Below are 27,261 nucleotides of genomic sequence, written 5' to 3'. Positions count from 1 at the left end.
GGGGACACTCCATCCATCGTCTCATCATCTGGTCCTTGCAGTGGGGGAACACTGACCCCCATCTTCCCGATGAGAAGACAGGCGTCAGAGGAGGGCTTGCACTCGGTCAGATAGGTGCTCGTGGCCTGGCTGGGGTGTGGATCCACGCGTCCTCGCTTCCGGCACCGCTCCCGTTGCTGTGTGCCGTGGTGGGTGCTGCTCTGCGGGCTGGGAATCAGAAAGGGCTGTGGCGGGAGGATTAGCCTGGGTGCCCTGGAGTGCTGGACTCCTGCTGCCTCCTTCACAGTGAAGGTGAAGAGCAGTAGGTGTCTCCCAGCTTGAAAGCCCACCTCCTCCAATGAGCAGAGACACGATTTACTGAGCACTTGCCCAGTGCCAGGCACGCTGCCAAGTGCTTCAAGGTTGGAGCTGACGACCTGGCTTTGAATCTTGGCTCTGCCACTTACTAGCAGTGACTCTGGGCAAAGGGTAGGACTTAACTTGTTGCTCAATTTCCTCATCTGTAAAATGGAGATCATAATAATAGCATCTACCTCCTAGGTTGTTGGGAAAATTCAGTGACATAATACATGTGAAAATCCTAGAGCCATACTTAGCACAAACTAAGTGTTCAATAAATGCTAGCTCGTATATTATTAGGTAGGTATCATTATAATTATCATCATCATCCATGTTTTACAGAGGGAGCTCAGAAGAGAAATAACTTGTCCAAGGGCATAAGCGTAGGAAGGGGTGGAGCCCAGGACTTGAACCCAGGCCTTCCGACCCCAGAGCACAGGTCTCAGCATCAAGCTGGATGACAAACGAGATTTGACTCACAGGCCCCTGGAAGATTGGACGTCATCTTGATTCTCATCTTCATCTTATAGGGCCAATTTCCTGACCCCGGTCCTTTCTCTACAAAGTAATTCTCTTTACGGGAGCTTGACCACAGGGTTTTCTTAACTGTTGAGGCCTGTCCTGGCAGAATACGTTTCCGTTGTGAGGGTTTTCTTTACGAAGTCTTTTTGCGTGTGGTACTCTGCAGGAACCCCTGCTTGGGAAGTGAGCTGCTCTTGCCTGCAGAGCCCCACGCTAGCCCTGTGGATGCACAAGGCAGACCGGGAGTCATGATGCGGTACCCGTGGGAGGGTGAGAGGCCAGGTGAGGCTGGAGGCCTCTGCAGGCCTCACAAGTTTCCCTCCTGCTCTGTGGATGGTGTAACAGCATCACCCACCACAGAGGCGGCAGTGAGAGGCAGGAGGAAGACTGACCGTAGGCCCAAGTTTTGCTGAATTTGGGTGGCCTTGGAGAGACTGAAATCTCCAAAACACTGTGCTCTTAGCCAAGAAGCTATTAGGGACACACCAGCTAGGGAAGGGAACTCGTTTATTGAGCACCTACTATGTGCTGGGCACTGTATCTCAATTCCATCCATTTATTCAAACGTTTCTTGAACATCTCCCGTGTACAAGGGTAACATTAGGTAGTGTGACTGCTATAAAGAAAAGTACAGCAAGAAACAGGGTTCGAGCAGAGGTTCTCATCCAAGGTGAGCTCTTGCCCCCCAGGGGACATTTGGCAATGTCTGGAGACACATTCAGTTGTCACAACTTGGAGTGGGGCTACAGCTGTCATCCAGCGGGTAGAGGCCATAGATGCTGTTAACAGTCGTGAAGCATGTGGGACAGCCCTTGCAGCGAAAGCTGTGTGGCCCAAAATGTCAGTGGTGCCAAGGCTGAGAACCCCGGAGTAAGACTGACTCTGGGAGTTCTCTGGGTCAGGTGGTCATGGATGGCCACGTTGAGGATGTGACTTTTGAGCAGAGACCTGAAAACGTCAGAAAGTAAGAATGAGAAGAAGGGGCTTCCCTGCTGGCGCAGTGGTTGAGAGTCCGCCTGCGGATGCAGGGGACGTGGGTTCGTGCCCCGGTCCGGGAAGATCCCACATGCCGCGGAGCGGCTGGGCCCATGAGCCATGGCCGCTGAGCCTGCACGTCCGGAGCCTGTGCTCCGCAACGGGAGAGGCCACAAGAGTGAGAGGCCCGCGTGCCGCCAAAAAAAAAAAAGAATGAGAAGAAGATCTGGGCAAGAGCATCACAGGCAGAGGGAACAGCAAATGCAAAGCCTGAGTTAAGAGTGCATCATCCCAGACAGCAGTGTGTGAGACCGGGTTGGTCATTCTCCATGTATTTCAGGTGAAAAAGCTGAGGCTCAGAGGTCATGGTTTGCCAGCCGTGACACAATTACACGATGCTGGAGCCAGGATTGGTACTTAGGTGTGCTTGATTCCACGGTCCATTTGCTTTCCTCTGCCTCAACTGCTATCAGAGGAGTGGCTCAGCCTCTACTCTGCAGTTGAGGCCTTTCCCTACTTGACCCTGTAAATTATTTGTTCTTATTCCATCCCTGGGCACCTGGTTCTGTTCCTCAGGGTACAAAAAGCACAAGCATAATGATAGCGGTTAGCTGTGTACTGTTTACTGTGTGCCAGACACTGTTCCAAGTGTGAGATGCAGATATGGATACAGATACAGAGAGGTCTCTATCTGTATATATACACACTCATGTAATCTTCACAATATGCGTGTGTGTGAGATACCATTATACTGCTGTGCCCATTTTACAGGTAAGGAAATTGAGGTACAGAAAGGTTAAGTGACTTGTTTAACTAGTACAAGGGAGAAGCAGGATTTGAGCCCAGACTGCCTGGTTTCCGGAGTCCGTGCTCTTAGCCACAGCCCCATGCAGCTGCTCCCTCAAGAGGCAGTGCGTTTCTGGCCACTGGAGTAGATCATCGCATCTCAAGTTTAATAACACACAGGTTCAGCAGAGAACGGCCTTCAGAGGTCACTCTACTCACACCTGGGAAGCTAAGGCCCGACCTCGGAAAGTGACTTATGCAGGGTTGCACGGGAAGGTGGCAGGAGACCGGAAACCAGGAGCCATGCGTCCCGTCAGTGCCCTTTTCTCCGCGGCGGCCACCCCGCCCAGCCTCGCCTGCACAGGCCCAGTGTCTTTCCCCATCTGTCCTGTCACTGCCCCACAGTGTCTCTGCTCTTCCGGATACACCGCGGTGTGTCTGATATCCGGCAGGTTTGGGGCCACAAGGGTTGCTCGTGGCAGAAGGCCCGGGCCTCTGCCTCGGCCCCCACTCATCCTTCCTGTTTATAGACAAAATCTCAGTTATTGTCGAATCTCACAGGTGCGGAGGCTGGGGTTCAGATGGGTTAAATGGCTCACCTTCTGAGGTTAGCCAGGAGAGTCAGTGCTTCCCAAGTGGTATGAACATTCATTCATTCATTCATTCCCTCGTTCATTCTTTCAGTAACAAAAGAGGACCAACCCCAGGCTGGGCACTGTCCTGCAGAGGTGCACTTCCCGGTGCCTGCCTGCAGGGGGAGATGTAATCGGTGTCCTGAGAGGGGGCTGCCCAGAAAAGACACCTAATCCCGCCTGTTCGGGGAGGGGATCAGGAGTGCTCCTCGGAGGAAGTGATAGACATCATGGCTAAGTCTCCAAGGATAACTGGGAGGTGGCCAGGCAGAGAAAGGAAGAGTACACTGAGGTGACAGCATGTAAAAAAGCAAGGAGAGCTCGCTTGGCACAGAGAACCGCAGGTTGTTCAAAACCTGCCGGGCTGTGGGCAGAGTCTGCGTGGGTGTGAGGGCGGCCGAGCATGCAGGCCGCAGCAGGCACTGGGCTGAGCACTAGATGCTGTTAATGTCCACATTACAGATGAGGCAGCCGGGGTGCGGCGAGGCTGAAGATCACACAGGTAGTGAGTGCCGGGGTGGCCTGAGAAGCCTGTGGAATTCACCTCCGGCAGCGTGATGGTCCTTCTATAAACCTGACTGAAGCTTGTGGAGCTGGGATTCCCCTTCTACTGCCCCCATGGGTACCGTCCCTCCTGATGGCTCTGTTTCCTCCCACAGGTGGACGGACAGTCCAGAGCCCACGTCATAGCACAGGAACTGCTGTCTTCAGAGAAAGCGTGAGTCCCCAAGCAGCTGCCTGTGGCCTTGAGCTTGTTAACAGAACATCACCCCTCCCCGGCTTCTACAGAATGAGAATTAATGCACACTCAAACCTCTTTCCCCCTGCAGATACGTGGAGATGCTCCAGCACCTACATCTGGTGAGTTAATCACTTTAATTGTCCAAAACGAATCGCCCTTTTACAAGGCTGTGATATAAGGGGCAGAAAAGCAATGAGGAGACAGAGGTGCTTTCCACAAGCAGAGGCACCTGTGCACCGAAGCTTTTCAGGGAAGTCTGTCTCCTGCTTCGTGTGCTTCAGGGGGCGAAGAGCACACTCTTTCCATGGAGCTACCCTCTGCCTGAGTGGAGGGTACATAGGGGACGTGCTGAGGTTTCTGGAAGGATGTTTGCGGTCTCCTCGACCCTCTCATTGAAGAAGACAGAAGGAGGACAGATGTAGTTCTGGGTCATAGCTGTGTGTGTGCAAGTTCAGGTGTGTGGGGTGGGGACATGCATGTGCGTGTGTGTGTGTACAGGTGTGTGCGCTCATTGTATGTTTAGGTCTATGTGGAGAAGGTGGTGTGTTTGCACAAGGACCAGGCAGCTGGGGTATCAAGAGACTTTCTCAGTCACCTTGGTATTGGGACAATAACACCTGAGCCGGTGGGGTCAGGGGAATCCTCTGGATTTTCAGAGGAAAAGAGGCCAGACTGGGGACTGCCTGGATTTCTGGCACTGCCACCCTTCACAACCTGCCAGACTGCCTGGAAGGTCTCCCTGTGCAGTCAGTTCAATTCAGTTCAGTGAACGTTTTTTGGACACTTGCTGTGTGACAAGAGCTGGGGATGGAAAGTCGGATCAGACAGGTCCCTTCTGCAGGGGCAATCTGGCCAGCGAAGGAGACAGATTGGTGAATGAGTAATTATCCAGAGCAAAGGGGAGTGACTGACAACCTCAGGGAATGTAGGCAGGCTTCCCGGAGGGGGTGACTTTGGGGCTGAGTCATAGGAAGGGCAAGGGAAGAGGGTGCAGCAAAGATGTGGGAAGTGAGGGCATCTGTCCCATAAAGGCCCTCGTGACCGCTCCCTGCTCGGCTGGGCTGTCTAAGCCATCTGCAGTCTCCTCGTAGGCTGGCACCTGGTCCCGTGCTGCTTTGATTCGTCTTTGTGTCTTTCCAAGAATGTCAGAACTGGGAATGTCCATGCTGAGCGTTTTGTCGGTGGTGATGCAAAGGCCAGTGCCCCTCGGTGGCTGAGCCAGGAGGAAGCCCCAGGTCTCCTGACTCCTGCTGCGCTGCCGTCCTGTGTTAGTCACGTGTCCCCTCTGCCTTTGGAGCTCTTCGGGGCAGGGGCCTTCCTGCCGGCAGCGGAGCACCAGCACCAAGCCAGGTCTTTGGTCGAATCCTGCTGAGGTCCCTCTCGGTGACATCACCCTGGTGTCGTGTTGCCATGTGAACAGAGGCACCCAGGTCCCCGGGAGAGGGGGGCTAGAGCACTGCTCTGGCCCTGCACTCCCAGCCCCTCATTTTTGCCCTTCAGGCTGAGAACTTTGTGTGGGTGATTAAACCCAAAAGCCCTCAGGTGTGAAGCGCAGTGGCCCCAGCACGGCAGGAAGCATCACTCTCCCTTTTGTAATGCTTCTCCCTTGCTTCTGAGCTGGCAGCTTGACAGAGGGGCTGCGCCTTTTTGTTTTATGACTTTGTTAAGAGGGTTCTAACTGGGAAACTTCCATCTCTGTTTGCACTGCTTCCTGCCAGTTGGAAAGATGCTGAAGCCGCTGGTAATCCATAATAATATCCTGAGGAGGGGAAAAAAAGAGCCCATAAAAAAAAAAAATCGCAACTCAGAAGCTAGTTGTGGGAAATTGTGGCCTGGAGCTACATTGTGATGTTAGTGCTTATGGGGATAGAAGTGGCAGAAATGCCCCAATGTGACTCCAAGTCCTAGCCAGGGACACTAGTCCAAAGGAGACCACAGACTTTGGGACGTTCTCCACCACTCCCCTCCCTGGGTCTGTGTCTGATTGCTAAGGTTGGCAGGTACTCTCAGAATTTCTCTGTGGAGATCCGCTGCTTTTGAAATTCCAAGGCTGTCCGGTGGTGGGAAGGGTCCAGCTGTGCATTTTAAACCTCCCCAGCTAGAACAGTCCTCGACTCCATCGTGCTTTTGTTGAGAGGGCGACAGAGATGGCCTCTGGCCTTCTGTGTTAGGGATTCAACTTTGTGTTTGTCAAATGGTAGATAGCGCTACCTCAGGGATTCATAAAATTTCTGGTCATCCAGAAGTGCATTCTCATGGTCAAGATCTTGTTTTTCTACAGCCTATTAACTAAGAATGGATTTTACATATTTTAAACACTTGTGAAAAAAAAGGCAAAGAAGAGTATATGACTGAGACCATATGTGGCTCACAAAGCCTGAAATACTTATCATGTCTTTACAGGAAATTTTGCTGACTTCTGGTTTAAAGACTTGCTCTATCCTTCCTTGAACCCAGTCATAAATGTATTCATCCACCTGCCCACCTGTGTGTATGATCAATCTCTCATCCACTCATCTAGCCAGGCTTTCACCCACTCATCTGTCCTTCCATCTGTCCATGCACCTAATGATATGTCCATCCACCCATCCAGCCAGCCAGTCATTCATCAAACTCCCTGTCCACCCATTCATCCATTTGTCCGTTCATCCGTTCATCCATCCATCCATCTATCTATCTGACTTACCCGTTCCTTCTGGACAGAACATCACAGGATGTTTACAACACCGTAGACACTGAGATAGGCCTTGGATCCCCAAAGAGGGAAAAGGCCCCCAACCTGCCCTTGAGTAGGTCTCCTTTTTCTGTTGAGGGAAAGGTTGGAGGTGGGGAGGAGAACTATATATGTGAACAGTTGTGCTACTCTGTGGTAAGTATAATTTGTGCAAAAGTCTGCACGAGCATGGGGGGCAGAGAGGCTTATTCCCCTTTGGGGTATCCAGGAAAGTTGGCGGAAGAGGTGCCACTGACATGGACTTTGAGGGAGCCACCAGGCCAAGGTGGTAGAGGAGGGCAGGTCGTCAGCATAAGAACACTCACAGGCCTAAAGGAACGTGATATGTGTGGAGAACAGGGCACCATCACACGTCGTTAGAACATGGATACGTTTGGAAAGGCAGGTTTCCAAGTGGGTCAAGTGATGGGTCCAAAACCAAGGTTAGGACCAAACTGAGATGTACCTAAAATGCCAAGCTAGAAGCCTCCTGCTTTTCCTTGCATATAATGAGTCATTGGAGATTTTAAACTGGTGTGGCCCCTAGACACCTTTAATTCTCTTGTTTTGTCATCTAAAACAAATCCCTCTCCTAGCGTAACCAAAAGTGCGGTCTGGCTGCTCGCCACTCAAAAGCCAATTAAGAGGCCGCGTTGGTGGAAAGTTTGCTTTATTTTGGATGCTGGCAACTGGGGTGGGCAGTGGCACAGTGCGGACGCCTATCCAAAGGCCGACTACCCACCACTGACAGTCGGGGGCAAGAGCTTTTATAGACACAGGGAGGGGGCTACACGCAGAAACAGCACAGTCAGCTCTGACAGTCATCTTGAAATTGGTCTTCAGTGGTCTGACCAGCAGCATCTTGATTGTATTAGGTACAGTTAATCTTCAGTTCCAGGTTCGGTTTGTTTCCATCTCTTTGAGGCCAGTTTTCGGAATTGTGGCAGCTTATGTCATGGCTACAGCCTGGTCATGATGTAATTCACTTCTTCCACCTGGTGGGCATTTTAGTATCTATAAGACAGCTCACAGGATATGGCTCAGGATATTATCTATAGCCCTTAAGGAACTAAAGGTCCTTGACTATGTTTAATGACTAAACTATTATTATTTGGTCTCCTTTGACTGTTTTCATTTGTTTCTGCATTTTCTCATTTCTCTGATTAAACTTATTCTTTGGCCAAAATTTTTCCACAGACAAAAGGCAGACTGAGGACGTGGGGTAGGGGGTGGGCAAGGACCATAGGGTCCTGCTCCGTGTCACTAGCAGTTGCAGAAAATTCCTACCATGGGTCCCTCCTTTGGGCCGAAGCATTGTAGGCCTGTGCATAAGCCAGTCTGCTGACTGGGAGAGGTGACTGTGGAAGCTGTCGCCATCTGAGACCCCAGGAGGAGGTTCCTCACCCAAGAGGCCCTATGCGATCTGATCCTCATCCACGTCTGCGCCCTTTCCTCTGACCACTTTCTCCTTCCTGCACCCCAGCCTCACTGGCCTTCTTGTTGTCCTTCAGGTGCTACAAACGCAGTCACATTGCATGGGTTTTGCACTTGTCCTTTCCTCCACTGGCATGTCCTGCCCCTGCTCTTCTCACAGCCAAGTTCTTCCTTCTCATTCTGGTCTCAGTTCAAGTGTCAGCTTCTCAAAGGTGGTGCCCAAAACTTAGTGGCATAAAACAACCATGTTATGATGTTCACAGATTTTCCGGGCCAGGAATTTGGACAGGGCAAGGTGGGGAGAGTGTGTCTGTCCTCCATGATGTCTGGAGAAGACTAAAATCAAGGAGTGACTTGATGACCAGGGGCTGGAATCAACCAGAGGTGTCTTCACACCAGCAGCTGCTGCTCGGTGCTGGCTATTGTCTGGGACCCCAGCTGGGCTGGCGGCCAGAACACTTACTGGTAGTCTCTCTGCCTGGGCAGGTTTTGGCTTCCTCACAGCATGGTGGTTAGATTCCAAGAATGAGTGTCCCAAGAGGGAGCCAGGAGGAAGTACGTGACATTTCTATGATGTAGCCTTGGACAAAGCCAGGTCATAAAAGTAGCACCACTACTACCACACTCTGTTAGTTGAGACAGTCACAAAAGTCCACCTTCGCTCAAGGGGAGGGAACATAGTCTTCACCATTCAGTGGGAGGAGTATCATGAATACAGGATGGCTGCTGTATTCTAGCCATCACATCTATGTCCCAGGCAGGAAGAAGGAAATGGGGGGAATCAAAAGGTTATGCTCCTGGCTGAGTTAGTCTACTTGAGACCAATTTCCTGAAAGCCTCGCTGGACAACTTCTGCTTTCATCTCATTTGGCACTCCTAGTTGCAAGGGAAACTGGGTCAACTGGGAGTCATGCGGTCAAAGTTGGGTTCAAGTCAGCAGCTGTATTTCTTGTGTGTTTATTCTGGGGCCCAGTCTGAAGGTACAGCAGGTTCTTCGGGGGAGGCTATTCCCAGAGTGATGGTAGGAGAGCAAGTAGAAACACCAGAGGGCTCCTAAAATTCACGCTCACAACTGGCGCATCGTTGCTTTTTCCCACGTGGCTTTGGACAGAGCAAGTGTCATGGCCAGGCCCAGAGGCAAGGGACAGGGATGTGCTCTCCCCTGCGATGAGGCCGTGACAAGGGTGGGGATGCAGAGAGGGCAGGGAACCGCAGCTCTCCTGTCTTCTGTGCTCCCTCCTGCTTCATTTTCTTTTCTTTACTGCATCTTTTACTATCTGAAATGATCGAATTTATCTGTTTGTTTACTTGTTATATTGTGTTTTTATTTTCATTCACTTTCACATACTTTCTGATTCCCTTTGTGCTTTCTTCTTTGACCCATGGGTTATTTAAAATTATTTAGTGTCCACATACTTGTGAATTTCCCCCGTTTCCCTTTTAAATTTATTGAGACTTGTTTTATGGCCTGACATATAGTATATCCTGGAGAATGTTCCGTGTGTACTTGAAAAGGATGTGTGTGGGGGGTGTTCTGTAGATGTCACTGAGGTCAGGGTGATGGTAGCGCTCTTCAAGTCTGCTGCACCCTGTGATTCTCTGTCTCGTCTTCCGTCCGTCCCGGAGAGTGGGATGTTGAAGTCTCCACCTGTGGGTGTTGAGTCCTCCATGTCTCCCTTCAGTTCTGTCTGCTTCGCTTCGTGCATTTCAGGGCTTTTAGGTGCTTGCTTATTGTCTGCCTCTCTCACTAGACTTGGAGCTGCTTGAGGGCAAAGCTCTTGTCAGATCTCATCCCCAGTGGTTTGTGATGCCTGGGATGCTGTCAGTGCTCAGTAAATGCCTGATGAATAAATGATGGCGGGGTCAGTTCTTACCATTTCTTCAATCAAAATTATTTCCTGAGCAACCTCCTGTGGGGTGGGTACGGGGGACTTATGGAGGAATGATAAGCGGGAGGGCCCTGCCCTCCAGGAACTGACAGTCCAGGAGGGAAGTGGGCATGAAGGAAACAATATTAATACAGTGGTGGGGGGCACCCAAAGGCTGCAGGGGCTCAGGGGAGGTACCCGCCCCAGGCCTCTGGGGGTCCAAGAAGGATTCCCAGAGGAAACGTGTCTAAGCTGAGACTTGAAGGATGGGGATGAGTTAGCTGGGTGGGGAGCAGTGAGGAAGGCTTGCACCTGGCAAAGGGATCAGCATGTACAAAGGCCCAGAGGCCAGCTGGAGAATGGTGTGATTGGGAACGGAAAGAAGTTCAGCCTGGCTGGAGCGTTGTGAGTAAGAGAGCGGTGAGCGCTGAGGCCAGCACAGCCGGGGCAGAGCCCGGAGAGCCCGCGAGGCATGCTTGGGGTTTGGGTTTGATCCGCTGAAGGTCCGTGGGAGGCCGTTGGGTGATTCTAGCAAGAGTGAGAGTGGGCTGCGGTGCTGCAGGCAGATTTGAGGACTGTGTGCCTGGGACTGGTGGGCCGTCGAGTGTGGGAGGGGGAGGGCAGGCTCCAGGCTGACCCCAGATTTCTGGCTTGCTGACTTGCTGACTCACTAAGACAGCAAGTGCTGGAGGGGGTCAGGCTAGGCTTGGGGGCAGATGATGGGTTAAGTCGAGGGAGGGGGTCTTGGGGAAGGACGTGCTAGTGGTCAGCTGGGTGCAGGATGTGCACCAGAAGCGGTCAAGTGTAGAGAAGTTAACTGAAGCTCCAGGAGAGGCTCAGATTTCCCCGAGGGAGGGTGCAGTGTCAGGAGAGGGCTCTCAGGGATCCTGGGAGGAAGGAGGTGCCCTGGAGGGGAGAGCCTGCCGACTGGCAGGCTTTTATGAAGGGGTGAAAGGACTTTGGGAGGGGTATTAGGCAGACATGGTACAGAAGGGCAGGGAGAGGCTCATGGATCCTCCCTGTGCCCCTCCCACTGACAGCACCGCCTGCTTTTCTCAGCGGTGGTAACCGCTGGAAAGGGTGTCAGGGGCGTAAGGAGCACCCCAGGACACAGCCCGACTTCTCAGACTGCTCGGAGAAAGAGGAGAGTCATTCAGAAGCCCTTCCTTATCAGCACGTAGGAGTTTAATTTGGCTGTGGCCTCGGTGCTGACATGACTGGGGCAAACAGAGGATCTAGAGGGACTTTTCGGCGACTTTCTGAGTTTATTCATCTAAATTGGTGTGCTGTCAGTTTGGCCCCCCTAGTCCCTTCTTTTCTCACCCAGCCATAGAGCATTTGTTGAGCTCCTATGTGTGCTTAGCAATTTACATACGTTAGCTCATTTAGTTGCATATAGTTTGTGCTCAGTTAATATTTCTCACATGGTTTGATGGATCCAGAACTGAGTCCCAGAGAAGGTGAGTGACTTACCCAAAGTCACACAGCCAGTGAGAAGTGGAGCCAGGGCTGTTTGACTCCAGAGCCCTGAGAAGGGGGAGGAGACAAATAAATGTGGAACAGTCCAGTAAGGTGGCAAGGAGCCCGAGGAGGGAGGAGTCAGTGTGAGTGGGAGGAATGAAGTCAAGGAAGCCTTCCTGGAAGAGGAGGTGTTGAGATGGACATGGATGGGCAGGAAGTAGAAACAGGCCTTTTGGCAGGTAGCAGCCACAGAAACAAGTGTACAGATGGGAGGGCTTGGGGAGTGTAGGGTGTACAGGAAGAGTCTGGAGAGCTGGTCTTCAGGCAGAGCCTGAATGCCAGGATGTGTCGTGTTTCAAAAAGGAGACATAGGAATTTGGGAGCCCTGAGGACTCGAGCAGGGCAGATGTAGTGAGGGAGTTGTAGGGAAGGTTGGTCTGGTGGGTTTGGTGGGAGGGGGCGATGCTGGAGGACCACAAGTTTAACCCAGACTAAGCCCCCAGACGGCCTCATGCTGGGGAAGTTGATGTATAGCCAGGAAGATTTGCTGTTTTTCAGGGGCAGGAACGAGGCTGTCTCTTACTTATTTTTGCAGCCCCTGCCCACTAAGAAATACTTTTTAATCAAGTTGGCGGGGGTTGGGGGGGTTCTGTTTCTCAGTCTTTGCTGGCAGAGAGCACATTGATCTTTGGGAGAAGAAGAGAGAAGCAGATTTCAGTTGCGTGTGAGAAAATGTGCTCGCTTTCCCCCTGAAGTGCCAGGGGGGTTGGTGAGCTCCCCATTTGGGGAGGTACGAATTCGGTGGCTGTTGGGGACATCTCAGTAGAGGAGTTTCCTGTGCTAGGCGTGTGGCTCTTCCCTCTATATTTCATTCAGTTCAGGAAAAGAAATTGCTGTGTGACCTTGGAAAGTCTCTTTCTCCTTGATGCCTCACCCTGAGATGGCTGATGGGACTCAGACATTTTTAGCCATGGAAGCTTGTTTTCAAAGGAATTTCACTCAGAATGCCAGTATGAAGAGTGGATGAAAGTGGAGGCACTTTTGTTCAGAGGCAGGTGGAGGCCAAAGTCGGCTCTGACTCCACCTTCCTTGGCCCTGGGTCTCCATGGAGTACAGTGTGAGAAAGACTTATCTACATCAGTGGTTCTCAAAGTGTGGTCCCCGAACCAGCAGCATCAGCATCACCTGGGAACTTGTGGGAGATGCATAGTCTTAGATCCCACCTCAGAACCTCAGATCTGCTAAGTCAGACACTCTGGGGGTGGGGCCTGGCCATCTGTGTTTTCAGAACCCTCCAGGCAGTACTAACATTTGAGACACACAGATAGGTGATCCTGTAAGTTCCCTCCGCACAGGCCCGGGGGCTTTAAAAAACTATGGATGCTTGGGTTCCACCCTTAGAGGTTTGTGTTTAATTGGTCTGGAGTGCAGCCTGGTCATGGAAACCAGTGGAAACGCTCCCCAGGTGATTGCAATTTGCACCTGAAATGGAGAACCCAGTGGGAAAGTAGCAAACATTTTGCTTTGTTCAGCACAGTTGTGAACAAAGCCGGGTCAATCCAAGGGTGAAACAAAAGTGGGTAGACACAACCTGCTCTCTGCTTAATTGGAGGGAAGATAATAGAAACATGCGGAGCAGGTAAATAGCCTGACAATGCAAAACCTTGTAAAGCCATTACTTTTCAGGCTGGGATACAGGTTACACTGCCCCAGGTGTGCAGTAGGTGCCTGGGGCATAGTTGAGACCACGGGATAAACACGGCACATTTATTAAGAGCCTCCGCTTTGCTCTCGATGTGAAATTTTAAATTAATTAAATTGGGTATATTTTGGAGAATAATGTAAAATATGCATTCATTTTTAAGCTAAAATATGAGACTTCAGAGACATTCTGAGATCGGGGTGGCTCCCTTCAGGCTGTGACCCCGGATTTCTGGAGGCCCTAGGACACTTGAGAGTCCCTTAGACTGATTGCGGAAGTAACCCAGGAAGGCCTCATGATGGAGGTGGCGTTTGAAAGCAGCTTTGTATAACCGAAACTAACACAGTATTGTGAAGGAATTATACTCCAATAAAGGTCTATTAAAGAAAGAAAGAAAGATGAGCAAGATATGGATCAGATGCTGGAGGCACGGAACAAACACACGGAGTCTGGGAAAGAGGATTCTTATAAAGCAGCAGTTCTCAAAATGTGGCCCCGGGACCAGCAGCAGCAGCGACATCAAGGAACGTGGAAGAAATGTTAAATTATCCAACCCCTCGCCCGACCTGCTGAATGGAAACTCTGGGGCTGGGGTCCAGCAAGCTGGGTTTGAATAAGCCGGGCAGGAGATTTGGATGCACACTCTGCTTGGAGCCCTACTGGTGTAAAGGAATGAGCGTCAGCTGCAGAGACCAGCGCGGCCAGCTCCTGAAGGGCCGTCAGCGACCGGCCAAGCGGACTGACTTGGCTGTGAGGGCAGGAGAGGCCGCGAGGGGTTTGGAGGAGCGTGAAAGCAGTGGGGAGCTCTTGCGTGTCCTCACTCCCCCAGGGGCCTCAGAGAACTGTTTTGCTTTTTTAAAAAATGTCTTGTAACTTACCTACAGGTAAGTGCACACATCTCAAGGGTGGGGGTCAAATTTTTAATACATGCCTGTGTGTGCACTTGTAACCACCACCCAGGTAGACCATCCCCATCATCCCAGAAGGTACCTTGTGCCCTGCCCTAGTCGACGTCATCCCCCCAGAGGGTACCACGATTTTACTTTCCATCACGTTCAGTTGGTTTAGCCTGTTCCTGAACCTCATCTGAATGGAATCATGAATTGTGTATTCCTTTTGTCTCTGGCTTTTTTTAGCTCAACGTAATGTGAGATACATACCAGTTTTCCGTGTATCAGTGTTCTTTCGTATGGATCTCCCACAGTTGGTCTATCTATCCTCCTGTTAAACATCGTTTGGGTTGTTTCCAGTTGAGGCTATTACGAAGCTGCTATGAATGTTCTAGGGAACTCATTTCTCCTCAATATTTACCTAGGAGTAGAATTGTCGGGTCATAGGGTGAGCATAGATTTGGCTTTATTAGAAGCTGCCAAATAGGTTTACAGCATGGTCGAAGCAATATATACCCCGACTCGCGATGTGTAGGACTAGCGCTTTCTCCATGCACTGGCCGGCATACCCACACTGTCAGTCCTTTCACTCATGGCCATTGTGCTGATCGTGTAGTGGTTTCTCATGCGATTTCAATTTGCATTTCCCTGATGATTAATGAAATTGAGTATCTTTCCTCTGTTTACTAGCCATTTGGAAATCCTCTTTTGAAAAATGTCCTAGGCTTATTTTTTAATTGAGTTGTCTGTCTTTTTCTTTTTGATTTGTAGGAGCTATTTAAGTATCCTGGACACGAGTCCATTTTCAGATATGTGTACTGTGAATAGTCTCCCAATCTGTGGCTTCCCTATTCAGTTTTTTCAACAGCTTAATTCAGATATAAATCTCATAACCATATAATTCATCTGTTTAAAGCATAAAATTCAATACTTTTTAATATATTCAGAGTTATACAGTCATCACCACAGTCAATTTTAGCACATTCTCATCACCCCAAAGAAACTCCATACCCCTGAGTTATCACCCCCTTCAGCCCTAGGCACCCACCAGTGCAGTTCTTTCTCTATAGATTTGCCTATTCTGGACATCTTATATAGACGGAATCATACAATTTTTGGTCTTTTGACACTGGCTTCTGTCATCTACCTTAATGTTTTCAAGGTTCATCCATGTTGTAGTGTGTGTCATTGACTCATTCCTTTTCATGGCTAAGTAAAATTTCATTGAGTGGATATACCATATTTTTGTTTATCCGTTCGTCAGTTGATGGACATTTGGGTTCTTTCCACTTTTTGACTGTTATGAAAATGCTGCTGTGAACATCCATGTGCAAACTCCTGCATGAACACGTTTTCCATTCTCTTGGGTATATACTTCGGAGTGTATATACTTTGGAGTGTATGCTGGACCATATGGTAACCTTTCTTTAACCTTTTGAGGAACTCCTAGACTGTTTTTCAAAGTTAGCTGCACCATTTTACATTCCCACCATTGTAGTATGATGTTTCCAATTTCTCCACTTCCTTGCAGCACTTGTTATTATATGTCTTTTTAATTATAACCATCCTGGTGGGTGCAAAATGGTATCTCATTGTGGCTTTGATTTTGCATTTCCCTGATGACTAATATGTTAGGCATCCTTTCATGTGCTTCTTGGTCATTTGTATATATTGTTCGGAGAAATGTCTTTTCAAATCCTTTGCCCATCTTTCAATAGGTTGTCTTTTTATTGTAATTCTGTATACAAGTCCCTTATCAGATACATGACTTGCAAATATATCCTCCTGTTCTGTAGGTGGTCTTTTCACTCTCTTGATAGTATCCTTTGAAGCATAAAAGTTTTAAATTTTGATGAACTCTAATTGATCTATTTTTTCTTTCCTTGCTTGTGCTTTTGGTGTCATAGGTAAGAAAGTTTTGCCTAGCCCCAAATCACAAAGATTTACTCTCATTTTTTAAAGAGTTTTATAGTATTATCTCTTTTTTTAAAAGATTTTTTTGATGTGGACCATTTTTAAAGTCTTTATTGAATTTGTTACAGTACTGCTTGTTTTATGTTTTTTGGTTTTTTGACCACAAGGCATGTGGGATCTTAGCTCCCCGACCAGGGATCGAACCCACCCACCTTGTACTGGAAGGTGAAGTCTTAACAGCTGGACCTCCAGGGAAATCCCGTATAGTATTAGCTCTTACCTTTAATCTTTGATTTTGAGTTAATTTTTGTGTGTGATCTAAAGAAGGAATCCAAATTCATTCTTTTGCATATGGATATTCAAATATCTCAGCACCATTTGTTGAAAAGATTATTCTTCCATTGAATTTTCTTGGCACCCTTGTCAAAAATCAGTTGACCGTAAATGTGAGGGTTTATTTCTATTCCATTAATATAAATGTCTGTCCCTCCATCATTACCACACAGTCTTGATTCTTATAGCCACATAGGAAGTTTTGAAATCAGGAAGTGTGAGTCTTCCAACTTTGTTCTTTTTTTAAGGTTGTTTGGGCTATTGCATCTCCATATGAATTTTAGGGCAGCTTGTCAATTTCTGTAAAAAAGGCAACTTGGGTCTTGATAGGGGTTGATGTGAATCTGTCTTTCAACTCGGGAGTGCTGACCTGTTAACAATATTAAGTTGTGAACATGCGACACTTTCCATTTACGTAGGTCTTCTTTAGTTTCTTTCAGTGATGTTTTGTTGTTTTCAGAGTACATGTTCTATGCCTCTTTTGTTAAATTTATTCCTAAGCATTTTGTTCTTATCTTATTTACTTTTAAAATTATTCTTAGACTTTTTAAAATAATTTAAAATAATTTTAAAATAATTCATGAGACTTCCCTGGCGATCCAGTGATTAAGGTTCTGTGTCTTTCCACTGCAAGGGGCACAGGTCCGATCCCTGGTTGGGGAACTAAGATTCTGCATGCCTCGTGGTATGGCAAAAAATAAAATGAAATGAAAAGTAAAATTTATAGAAAAGTAACAAGATTAGGAGTAGTACACAGAACAACCAAATTCCATTTTTCCGTATTCATCTTCTAACGTGAAGTCCAATTTAACAGTTTTTTTCTGTATGGTTAGTACTTTTTGTATACGGTTTAAAAAGTCTTTGCGTGCCCCACAGAAACATATTCAGGGTTCCAAAGTATCCTCTGGTGATTGGAGGGTCACAGGTCAAATGAAGTCATGTGCCCTGGACAGCTCACGGCTTCTGCCAGGGCGCAGTTATAACGTAGGTGGGTCAAGGTTGATGTTGGTGTACGTTTGGACTCATGGGATTCCAGTGCGTCCACTTGACTTCTGGCAGCACCATCAGTGGTTTGACCACTTGCAAGGAGCAGGACATTCTGGCCACCCACTAACTGTTTAGCCCAGAGAATGGAGATGCCATGTCACCCAGAAAATGCAATGAGTGGTTTGGAGAAGGGGAAAGGAGCCAGGGGACCAGGCCCCTGAATGTGAGGTCCCTGCATCCACTGCAGGCATGTCCAGAGCAGGGTCCTGGGAACCCCGCGAGCTCCCAGGAGACTCGTCTGGGCTCCAGAGGCATAGGCCGTCCTTGCCTCTCTCCGAGGCTGCCCCAGGGTCTCTGAGGTTGGGCAAAGCCCTGGCCAGGATTCTGGAGATCTGGGCTCCAGTCTCCCCTCCTTGACCTGAGCAAGTCACTTACCTGTCTGGGCCAGTCATAAGAGGAGGAATTGGCGTGAAGCAGCTGGAAGAGCCAGGGTTCTGGAGTCAGGCTGACGTGGGCTCAAATCTTACCATCTGGTGGCCTTGGGAGAGTTACTTAATCCTTCTGGCCTAATTCCCTTATTGGTAAAATAGAAATAATAATAATGCAAGCGTTCGGTAACCATCAGCGTTGCTGTTTGTTGAGCACCTGCCCTGGGCTGGGTGCTCAGGGCACAGAGATAAGTACCACTCAGTCTAGGGGAGAAGCAAGGCCCAGAAATGAATCTTCCTAAAACATGACAGAAGGAGGTCTGCACAAACCCTGTGCAGAGGTACGTGTGTCCGCATTTAGCAGAGGGGGAGATTGAGGTCCATGGTGGTGGAGTGACTTGCCCCAGGTCACATGGAGGCAACCGTCTAGATAGACAAGGACTCGTCCTCGTTCTCTAGAGCCCTCGAGGGTTGGGACAGGAACTCCACACAGAGCTGGGGAGGCACGTATGTGAGAGGGTAGACCGAGTCAGGAAGGCCTCCGGTGCCCCAGGGGGTTGGGCTGGACCCTGCAGGCATGGGGTCCAGTCACTTTGTACTCCTTACCGACTCTGGTCCGTGCACTCTCTCCCACAATGGCACCATTGGGTCCTGGCCTCTCCCCTGTTCTGGACGACTGGAACAGCCTTCTCACTGGTCTCCCACTCCAGCCATCTCCAGTTTGTTCTCCCAACAAAGTGAACTTTTAAAGACAGATAACCTGGTCACTTTGCTCCCCTGCTTAGCACCTTCAGTGATTCCCCACCACCCCAGGATGAAACCCAAGTCCCTTAAGCCTGCTGCAGGGCCCTGTGGGGTGGGTCCTGTCTGACCCTCCAGCTTCATCATGCTCCAATCCTGCACGCGGCATGCGTGCACACACCCACGGCATGCGTGCACACACCCACGGCACGCAAACCACACCCAACTCGGTTCCTCCTCCACCTCAGGGCCTTTGCACGTGCTGTCCCCACACCTGGAACACTCCCCCTCTTGTCTCAGTGTGGGCATTGCCTCCCTGGTGCTAAGCCGGGTCTCCTTCCCGTGGTCTGCACAGCCCCTGTGTTTTTCCCGTCACAGCAGTTACACCCCTACTGCTTTTACCCTAGATTGCAAACTCTTTGACGGCAGAACAGCGTCTCTCCTGTTCCCACTGTCCCCTCAGGGCTTGGGGCAGAGCAGGCGCTCAGGATATTTGTTGAGTGATAAGGAGATGAGGACCACGGATCTTCTACCCCCTTCCTCCCTCTGTGGTGGCTGCCAGGCCCCCAGGTGCGGTGATGGCAGAAACCGTTCAGGGAGCAATGGATGGGGTGGCGGGCCCTCGCGCTTCCAGCCGATGCGAGTTTGCAGAAAGGATGTCTGTACGGTTCCGATTGTGCTCCAGTTCAAGGAATGAGTCATGCTGTTGGTGGCCGACCTGCCCATTGGGACTGAGTCAATTGAGTGAGAATTAATTACAGATGAGAAGCCAGCTTGCAAAGCCATTAATATTTAAGCTCCCTGGAGTGTGATGCAAATGCAGCCATCAGCCTTGTCTTTGCTTGTCCTTCGTGTTCCCACTCCCTCTCCCTCTCCACCCCCTTCTGTGTACTGTGGTCTGCGTATCAGGGTGACCCTATTCGGGTCTTGGCTCCCCTGTGACTCATTCTCCTTTTCTGGTAAATAAGGGCGCTGCAGTGCATCCATCAGCAAGTATTATAAAACACCTCTGTGTCGCATGCTTTGCTGGACTTCAGAAGCATGGGAGGAAACCAACAGATGTGGCCCTGCTCTGAAGATGTCATATCTAAAATTGAACCATTGCTGCCGCAGGAATAGCGCTTTATAGTTTACAAAGCAGTTTCAAACATCAGGATGAGCCTCTCAGGAGCCTCACTTTGTAGATACCTGGTGGTACTGTTATCCCCATTTTCCAGGTGAGGAGACTGAGGCTCAGATAGGTTGACAGCTTGCCCGTGACCTCTTCTGGGGTAGCTGGGCTGGAACCTGGCACTGAGCCGATAAGGGGGTGTGTTAAAGTCCTCTGTCCACCAGCTGCCAGGCAGGAGGGGTTATCAGCCTCATCAAGCATGTTTTCTCTCTTTCTGTGGGATGCCGCAGCTGAGAAGACCCTGCAGGGCTGGAGACTGGGTCCTAGTGAACACAGAGACGCCGAAGGGAGGAGTGGGTGGGCCCTCCCATGCCAGGTCAAGGTCAACAGAGAAACCTCCCCTCCAGGTTCAGGATGACCCCAAGTGTCCCAGAGCCAGCTGTGGGCAGAAATAAGAATTCAGTAGCACCACCTGCTGGCTGCCATCCCCACCTAGCTGCCCTTTCATTGTCATTCATACTTTCTCCATCCTCCTAAACTTGCTTTCAGGAAAGGCTCTGGTAGCTCAGGTACAATGCGATTCGGTTTCTAATTATGGCTCAAGAGTGTGGCCTCCACTTAAGGACACACATTCTCTCCACCCAGTTTCCGACCTGAGTGTTGGGGCTGGCTAGGGCCGGCCTCAGACAGGACCAACTCATCCCCGCTCCTTGGGAGTGCAAGCCAGGGTGGCCGCCCTCCCCGTGTCCCTCCTGCCGTTCCCGGACGCAGGACGGGGTGAGGTGTTGAGGAAGTGGGGACCTTTGCAACCTCCACATCTGCTGCCCTTCCTGGAGCACAGTGGCCTCTTTACAGATGTTCCGGGGCAGCCAGAGAGTCTCCCCGGGTCTCTGCCCCTCCCGTTCTCTGTCTCGCTCTCTCCATCAGCACCCCTCCCTCTGCTCTCTTTGCTCTCTTCGTTCCCTCTCCACCTTTGCCTCCGTCTGCCCCATCCACCTCCCTGCCTCTCAGGCACTTTCCCTTTTCAGATCTCTATGTAAAGAAACTTTTCTAACAGTAAAAACTATTCAGCAATGGGGTTAACTGTCTTGCCCATAATGAGTTCCCCATCAGGGAGGCAGTTGAACAGGCAGGGTGGTCGTCCTTCCTGAATGTTGACAAGGTGACGTCACCTTCTGGATTTGGGCCGGACCATGGCTGCTGATGCTGAGATTCACCTGATGTGCATTGCTTCAGGATTCAAGGTGGTTTCAGGATAGTCCATGTATTTAAAACCGTAGTACTGGGTCTCATGTAAGAGCATGTTTATTTGAAGATCAGACTTTTTTTTTTTTTTTTTTTGCGGTCCTCTCACTGTTGTGGCCTCTCCCGTTGTGGAGCACAGGCTCCCGACGCGCAGGCTCAGCGGCCATGGCTCACGGGCCCAGCCGCTCTGCGGCATGTGGGATCTTCCCAGACCGGGGCACGAACCCGTGTCCCCTGCATCGGCAGGCGGGCTCTCAACCACTGCGCCACCAGGGAAACCCAAGATCAGACATTTTTGTTGTGAGAAAGAAGTCGTACATTCTTTATAATCTTAATGTTTATTAAATTTACTTTAATTTTTAAAAAATATTTATTTGGTTACACTGCGTCTTTGTTGTGGCAGGCAGGCTCCTTAACTGCAGCTCTTGGGCTCCTTAGTTGTGGCTCACCAGCTCCTTAGTTGTAACATGTGACATCCTGAGTTGTGGCAGGCGGGCTTCTTAGTTGCAGCTCGCAGCCTCCTTAGTTGCAGCACATGGGCTCCTTAGTTGTGGCATGCAAATTCTTAATTGCGGCATGCATGTGGGATCTAGTTCCCTGACCAGGGATCGAACCCAGGCCCCCTGCATTGGGAACGCAGAGTCTTATCCACTGCGCCATCAGGGAACTCCCTAAATTTACTTTAATTGTTAAAGTATGTAATCATGATACAGAAATTTTAGAAAACAGAGGCAACAAGGGAAAATAATCATTCCTAATTCTATACCCCTGACACTGTAACTGTTTACATTTCATCCCCTTTCAGCTTTTTCCTTTATTCATTTTTTACACAGCTGTGTTAGGGTAGGAAGACAGCTTTGTACCCCTTCCTGATTTCTTAGCACTACGCATGAATGTTTTTACAGTCATCATCTTCACCATTTTTACACCAGGGAGCAGATGCCTATAGTTTCTTTAGACTTTGTTTTGAAAGAACAGCCCATGAACCTCTTCAGAGATGGGTAATTGTAAAGCAAGAGCTGTATATTTCTTCAGAGAAGGAATTACCCAACTTCTTACCCATCTTGTAAAAGAAGAGTGTGCACCCAAGGTCCCACAAGGAAGGGGAGGAATGAGCATGCTTTAAACCTACTCCATACTGGGAGCCGTGGGGGGCTCTTTGGGCATCAGTTACCTGTGATCACCAGGTGCGTGTTGTCACCCCCATTTCACAGGGTCTGAGACACAGGTGTGAGGTCCCGTGCCATCAGTATGTACCCAGGGCTCCAAAGCCGCGGAGGAGCTGCCTGGGGGACTGTGCTCAGTCCAGTCGACTCATGCATAACAGGCCTCTCGGGGTTTCAGGATTTCCATGGAGCTGTCATGGGGGCCTTGGATGAGATGGACCAAGAGGGCAAGGACACGCTGGCCAGGGAGGAGCTGCGACGTGGCCTGAGTGAGCTCCCACCCATCCGCGACCTTCACCAGGGGATCCTGGAGGAGCTGGAGGAGAGGCTGTCACACTGGTGAGTGGCCCCGGACCCCCGTCCCCACCTCGTTGCCTTGGGGAATGCAGGAGGTGGGGTAAAAATCCCACCATGTGAAATGGTGTCTCCATTTGACTGGTGGGGAAGCTGAGACACGGAGGGGTTAGGTCGTTCACCCAAAGTAAAACAACCGTGGGAGAGTCGACCTGGGATCCCCACCGGGGATGCAATGCCAACCTTCACCGTCCAACACCGTGTGGTCACAAGGCTGAGTTCTTGCTGTCCTGTCCGCCCCCTCCTTGGCTGCAGGGAGAGCCAGCAGAAGGTGGCTGATGTCTTCCTGGCCCGGGAGCAGGAGTTTGAGCACCATGCCGCTCACATCCAGCAGTTTGATAGGTACCTGAGTCTGCTGGGTGAGAACTGCCTCCATGCCCCCCGGCTAGCAGCTGCCGTCCGAGAATTTGAGGTGGGTTGTCGGTAGTCCAAGAACCCGCTAAGGATGCAGGGGTGGGGGTGGGCATGGAAGGGCTTAATGCAAATCAGTGGGGCTTCTTAGTGGGGCAGACGGGCAGACCTGGGGGTAGGGAGGAGAGGGTGACCCAGCAGGAGGGGAAACCCAGAACATCCCCTATTGGGCCATTGATGACAGCTCCGTGAGCACCAGCCATGGGGAGAGTTTTAGTAGCTGTTTCTCTGTCCAGGAGAGAAGCACAAAGCAAGCTGGGGCCCTGAGCCACCGGAGGGCCCAACAAATGACCACCAACTGGGGATCCAGTTACTGGGCAGCAAAATCAGGGACTTTGTTCTACCATTAACATTAGGTGCAAAGCAGGGTCTGGGAGCGATGTATAACTGAGTGTAGCACAGTCTGTGAGCCTGAAAGAATGGAACTGTCAGAGTGGGGCGGTGCTAATCTGGGAGGACACCCTGGAGGAGGGGAACCTGGTTTTGGAGATGCTCAGCCTGGCAGGAGAAGACATGGAGGGAACATGTGTGGATGGGCTCATGTGGGATGCCGTAAGCCCGGAGACCTCAGGCAGGGGTCTCTGATGGAGTTTTGTTCTCCTGTCTCTTGGGAGCAGCAGAGTCAGCAAGGAGGTGGCCAGAACGTGAAGCACCGGCTGCTGAGGGTGGTTCAGCGCCTGTTCCAGTACCAAGTGCTCCTCACAGGTGGGCCTCACAGGAGGTCAAGGTGTACCGAGCTGGTGTGGGGAGGGGAAGCACCTGCAGAGGGGTGGGGGAGGCCTGGCAAGGTATGCGATGAGACCTCCCCTCCCACTGTAGCAGGAAGGGGTGGGAGGAAGGATGCCGTCACCCCCTGCAGAGGTGCCAGGCCCAGCCACCACCTTCCCTCCGGCTGAGCTTTGGATCCCCTGCTGCCACGTGGAAACTTGCCCGAGTGGCCACCTGCTACGTCTCCCTTAAGCCTCTCCCGTCCTAACACACAGGAACTCATACCTTCCCCTGGGCTGCATTTCCTCCCTGGCTCAGTGGGTCTCATTTCCCTAAAGCTGTCTTATCACCAAAGCCCTCTTGAATCAGCGGATGTTTTCCCCCTTGGACCTGCTGGCCCTCTCTGTGGCTTTGCCGCTGACCACTTCCTGCTTCTCGAAGCCCTTTCCTCCCGGAGCTTCTGTGGTATACTCTCTCCCTGCCTCCCTCTGACCCCTCTGACCGCTCCCTCTCCATCTCTACTGGCCACTCTCCATGGCCCCGTAAATGTCAGTGATTCTTGGGGCTCTGCCCCAGGTCCTTGTTTCTTCCTTCTATACAAACTTCCCTCAGGAGTGTCATCCCCTCCCCTACCTCTGCCTGCCAGAAACACTCTTACCTCTGTCCTGAGCAACTGCCTTCTAAATGGACAGAGACCCCTGGCTCAGGAGCTGGTGCTCTGGTGGGGAAGATGGAACTACACACATAGAGACAGGCATGTAACTCCAGGGACCAACCAGGCTGTAAGAAAAGACATTAGGGCCAGGAGATGGAGGATTTTTTCATCTAATTCAACCAGTATTTATTAATCACCTACTGTGTACCAGGCTCTGTGCTAGATGCTGGAAAGGTAGAAGTGAATTAAACAAACTCTGTGACGCTATGGAGCTTATACTCGAACAAACAAATAAGGAAATAAAAGTATAATATGTCCGTGATAAGAGCTTTACAGAAAAATAAAGCAGATTAAGGACATTCAGGGGAACAGGGATGCCGTATTAGATCCATCCCTCAGGGAAGACCTGTCTGAGGAGGTAACATTGAACAGAGATATCAGTGAAGTGAGGACATGAGCGATATGAAGATCTGGAAGAAGAGAGTACCAGGTGGTGGAAATAGTAAGTGCAAAGGCCCTGGGGTCTGAGCAAGCTTGGCACGTTCAAGAAGTAGCAAGAATGCCTACATTGCCCCACTAAACGAGAGGCATGGAGAGGTAGCTGGAGCAAGACCAGCCCGTGTCGAGCCTTACGCGTGTAAATGTGTTAAGGGTCTGACACATTCCCACTCTACCATGTTGGTGGCCACATCTGTCTCCCCCAGCCGACTGTGTGCTTCCTTGGCATAGCACAGTGCCAGCCACACAGCAGGTGCTGAATAGATATTTGTGGAATGAGTGAATGAATGACTAGCGGTGGTGGGCGTGATGCTGGTGGTGATTCTGGGGGCCCAGTTTTGTGCCAGTGTGTTCTTGTGATGGGCTAACAGAAGAGAGGGTGGGCACCTCATTCTTCTGGAAGTCTCATTCCGTCTCTGGAGACAGAGGGGCTCCTGTTGTGGACACGAGGGACTGGCCTCCCCAGGGCAAACTGACTCCTGGCTCTTGTTCTGTCTGCAGACTATTTAAATAACCTTTGCCCGGACTCGGCTGAGTACGATAACACACAGGGTAAGTCCGGTGTGAACCCAGAGGAAGGGGATACATTCCTGTTTTGGTCCCTCTCCCCAACTCTGGACTCTACACCAGATCCCAGGCACACAACACAGCCCCCTCCCCCCAGCTGGGTGTGCAGGGGACGTGAGGCCTCCGGGGCTGCCAAGTGACTCCCCTTCACCTCAACCATGGGGACTCCCTGGGATGGGCTGACGTCCAGTCAGAGGAGGAGAAGGAGGTGATCAGAATTCAGTGATAGGAGGTAGTGCCAGGTCTAAAAATCTCACCCAGACTCCCTGTTTCCTCCCAGTTCTGTGTGGCTGTCCCTGCATGCGACCTGCCGGGGCAGTCCCTATTTTAACATATTCTAGTTACAGCCAAGGAAACTGAGGCATGGGGTGGTCACGTGACTGTCAAGGTCACTTAGGTGGTAGTGGCCAAGCTGGGATTGGGCCAGTGACCTGACCCGGCCATGGGAAGAATTGGTGCCACCCATACACAAGGCCCTGCAGGGATCCTGCGTGGGGAGAGGCGAGGAGGTGGCAGCTAGCCCGGCCCGCCCCAGGAGGCCCAGCCCTCGGCTCTGCTTCTTTCTGTAGGTTCGCTGACCCTCATCTCCAAGGTCACAGACCGCGCCAATGACAGCATGGAGCAAGGGGTAAGTCCAGCCCTGGGTAGCTTCCGTTGGCTGCAGGTTCCAGGAGCCCCTCCACCCTGCACAGGTCTGCCTTGTGATACCCCACTTCTTGGTGAGGGGCGCAGGCAACCATTTATCTCATGGGATCTTGCAACAAGCCATGGGTTCTGGCGCTGACATGTGCTGTGTGACCTCAGGTACTGTGTGTCCCTCTCTGGGTCTCCAGTTCACCATTTATTTGAATAGTGAGGGAGGCTGCAGACTTGCACAGACCTGATAAGTAGTGCCCAGACTGTAGTCTGAGAACATTTGCGTTAGCACCTGGAGTGGTCTGTAAACTACAGATTCCTAGGCACGCCTTAGGTCTTCCCAGTTGGAACTTCTGGGATAGGGTCCAGAGATAGGCATTTTTAACAAGCACCCCAAATGAATGGCCCACAAAAGTTTGAGAGCCGTTCATCCACGAGAACATGTGAGCTCTAAAGCACACCTGGTTCTGACAGTGTATAACTCTGCATTCGGGAGGTGATCAGATGCTTACTGCGTTTCTGTCCAGGATGGCCAGTTTTATCCCACCTCCCAACTCTGTTCCAGTGGTTACCACAGTTACTTGTGTCCACATATTTTCTGCTCCTCTAAGCAGTAAATATGCTAGAGCTGTGTGTTAAGAACGATTCTGAGGCCGAGTCCTAGGCCAGTGGGAAAGAGTTCAGTGATCGGTTAGTGATGTCTTCCACAGGCAGAGGTGGGAGTGATGGTGGTGTGTATGCCGAGCTGTTGCTCAGCTTTGCTGTGGCAGGTATGCAGAGCATCCGTGTAATCAGTCATCAGCAGATAGAAATAGGGGAAAGGAAATAACGTCTCTTGGACCCCTGCTGCATGTCACGTCTTGTGTTGGGGTCTGGAGATGCAGAGCTAAGACGTGAATCCCAGCCCTTGAGAAAATCACAGCTGAGTGGAGCAGTAAATACGTGGACATGAAGAACCATGATAAACATCGTGAGGGAGAGAGAGAAAGTGCTACAAGGTTCAGAGAAGGGATTCATCTCTCCAGCAGGGAGATCACTGAGAAGCAGTGATACAGGAGGAGCCCACACAGGGAGGAATGTGCGTGTGCCATGAAGGCAGAGGGAGCAAGGGTGGTCCAGGAAGAGGGCCTGGCCTGGGCACAGGCATGGAGATGGGAAAGTGCCAGACATGTCAGAGTTCAGAGGGTCACCCAGCGTGGCTGGAAGATGGGAACAGCATAGGTGCGGTCGGAAAAGAGTCTGAGGGGAGAAGTCAAGGTGGCTGGTGGAGACGTGTGCAAGTGTGGAGGCTGAAGACAGCTGGGTGCGAAATCCAGGGGGTCAGACACGCTGTTGTCATCAGCACCCACCCCCCTCCGGTGTCCGTGGGCTCCCTGCTCTCTGGCATTTTGGCATTTTGTACATACAGTGAGATTTCCCTCACTGTAGCCAAAAAACAGAGGT

At 50.7% G+C, this 27,261-nt stretch overlaps 1 protein-coding gene across 1 annotated transcript in view; it reads left to right on the top strand.

Annotated features, from left to right (window-relative positions):
- Positions 1 to 27,261, top strand: part of FGD5 (FYVE, RhoGEF and PH domain containing 5) — a 115,709-nt gene that overhangs the window by 61,144 nt on the left and 27,304 nt on the right. Inside the window, exons 4-10 of the mRNA XM_079933023.1 lie at positions 3,914 to 3,972; positions 4,085 to 4,115; positions 22,168 to 22,328; positions 22,599 to 22,755; positions 23,372 to 23,459; positions 25,117 to 25,167; positions 25,752 to 25,810. Of these exons, the coding sequence (XP_079789149.1) occupies positions 3,914 to 3,972; positions 4,085 to 4,115; positions 22,168 to 22,328; positions 22,599 to 22,755; positions 23,372 to 23,459; positions 25,117 to 25,167; positions 25,752 to 25,810 (606 nt within the window). The remainder of the gene's footprint in view (positions 1 to 3,913; positions 3,973 to 4,084; positions 4,116 to 22,167; positions 22,329 to 22,598; positions 22,756 to 23,371; positions 23,460 to 25,116; positions 25,168 to 25,751; positions 25,811 to 27,261) is intronic.

This window comes from Stenella coeruleoalba (genome assembly GCF_951394435.1).
Source record: "Stenella coeruleoalba genome assembly, chromosome: 10".
NCBI lineage: Eukaryota > Metazoa > Chordata > Mammalia > Artiodactyla > Delphinidae > Stenella > Stenella coeruleoalba.
Note: the sequence above shows the minus strand (reverse complement) of the source record. Positions and strands in the feature narration are given on the sequence as shown.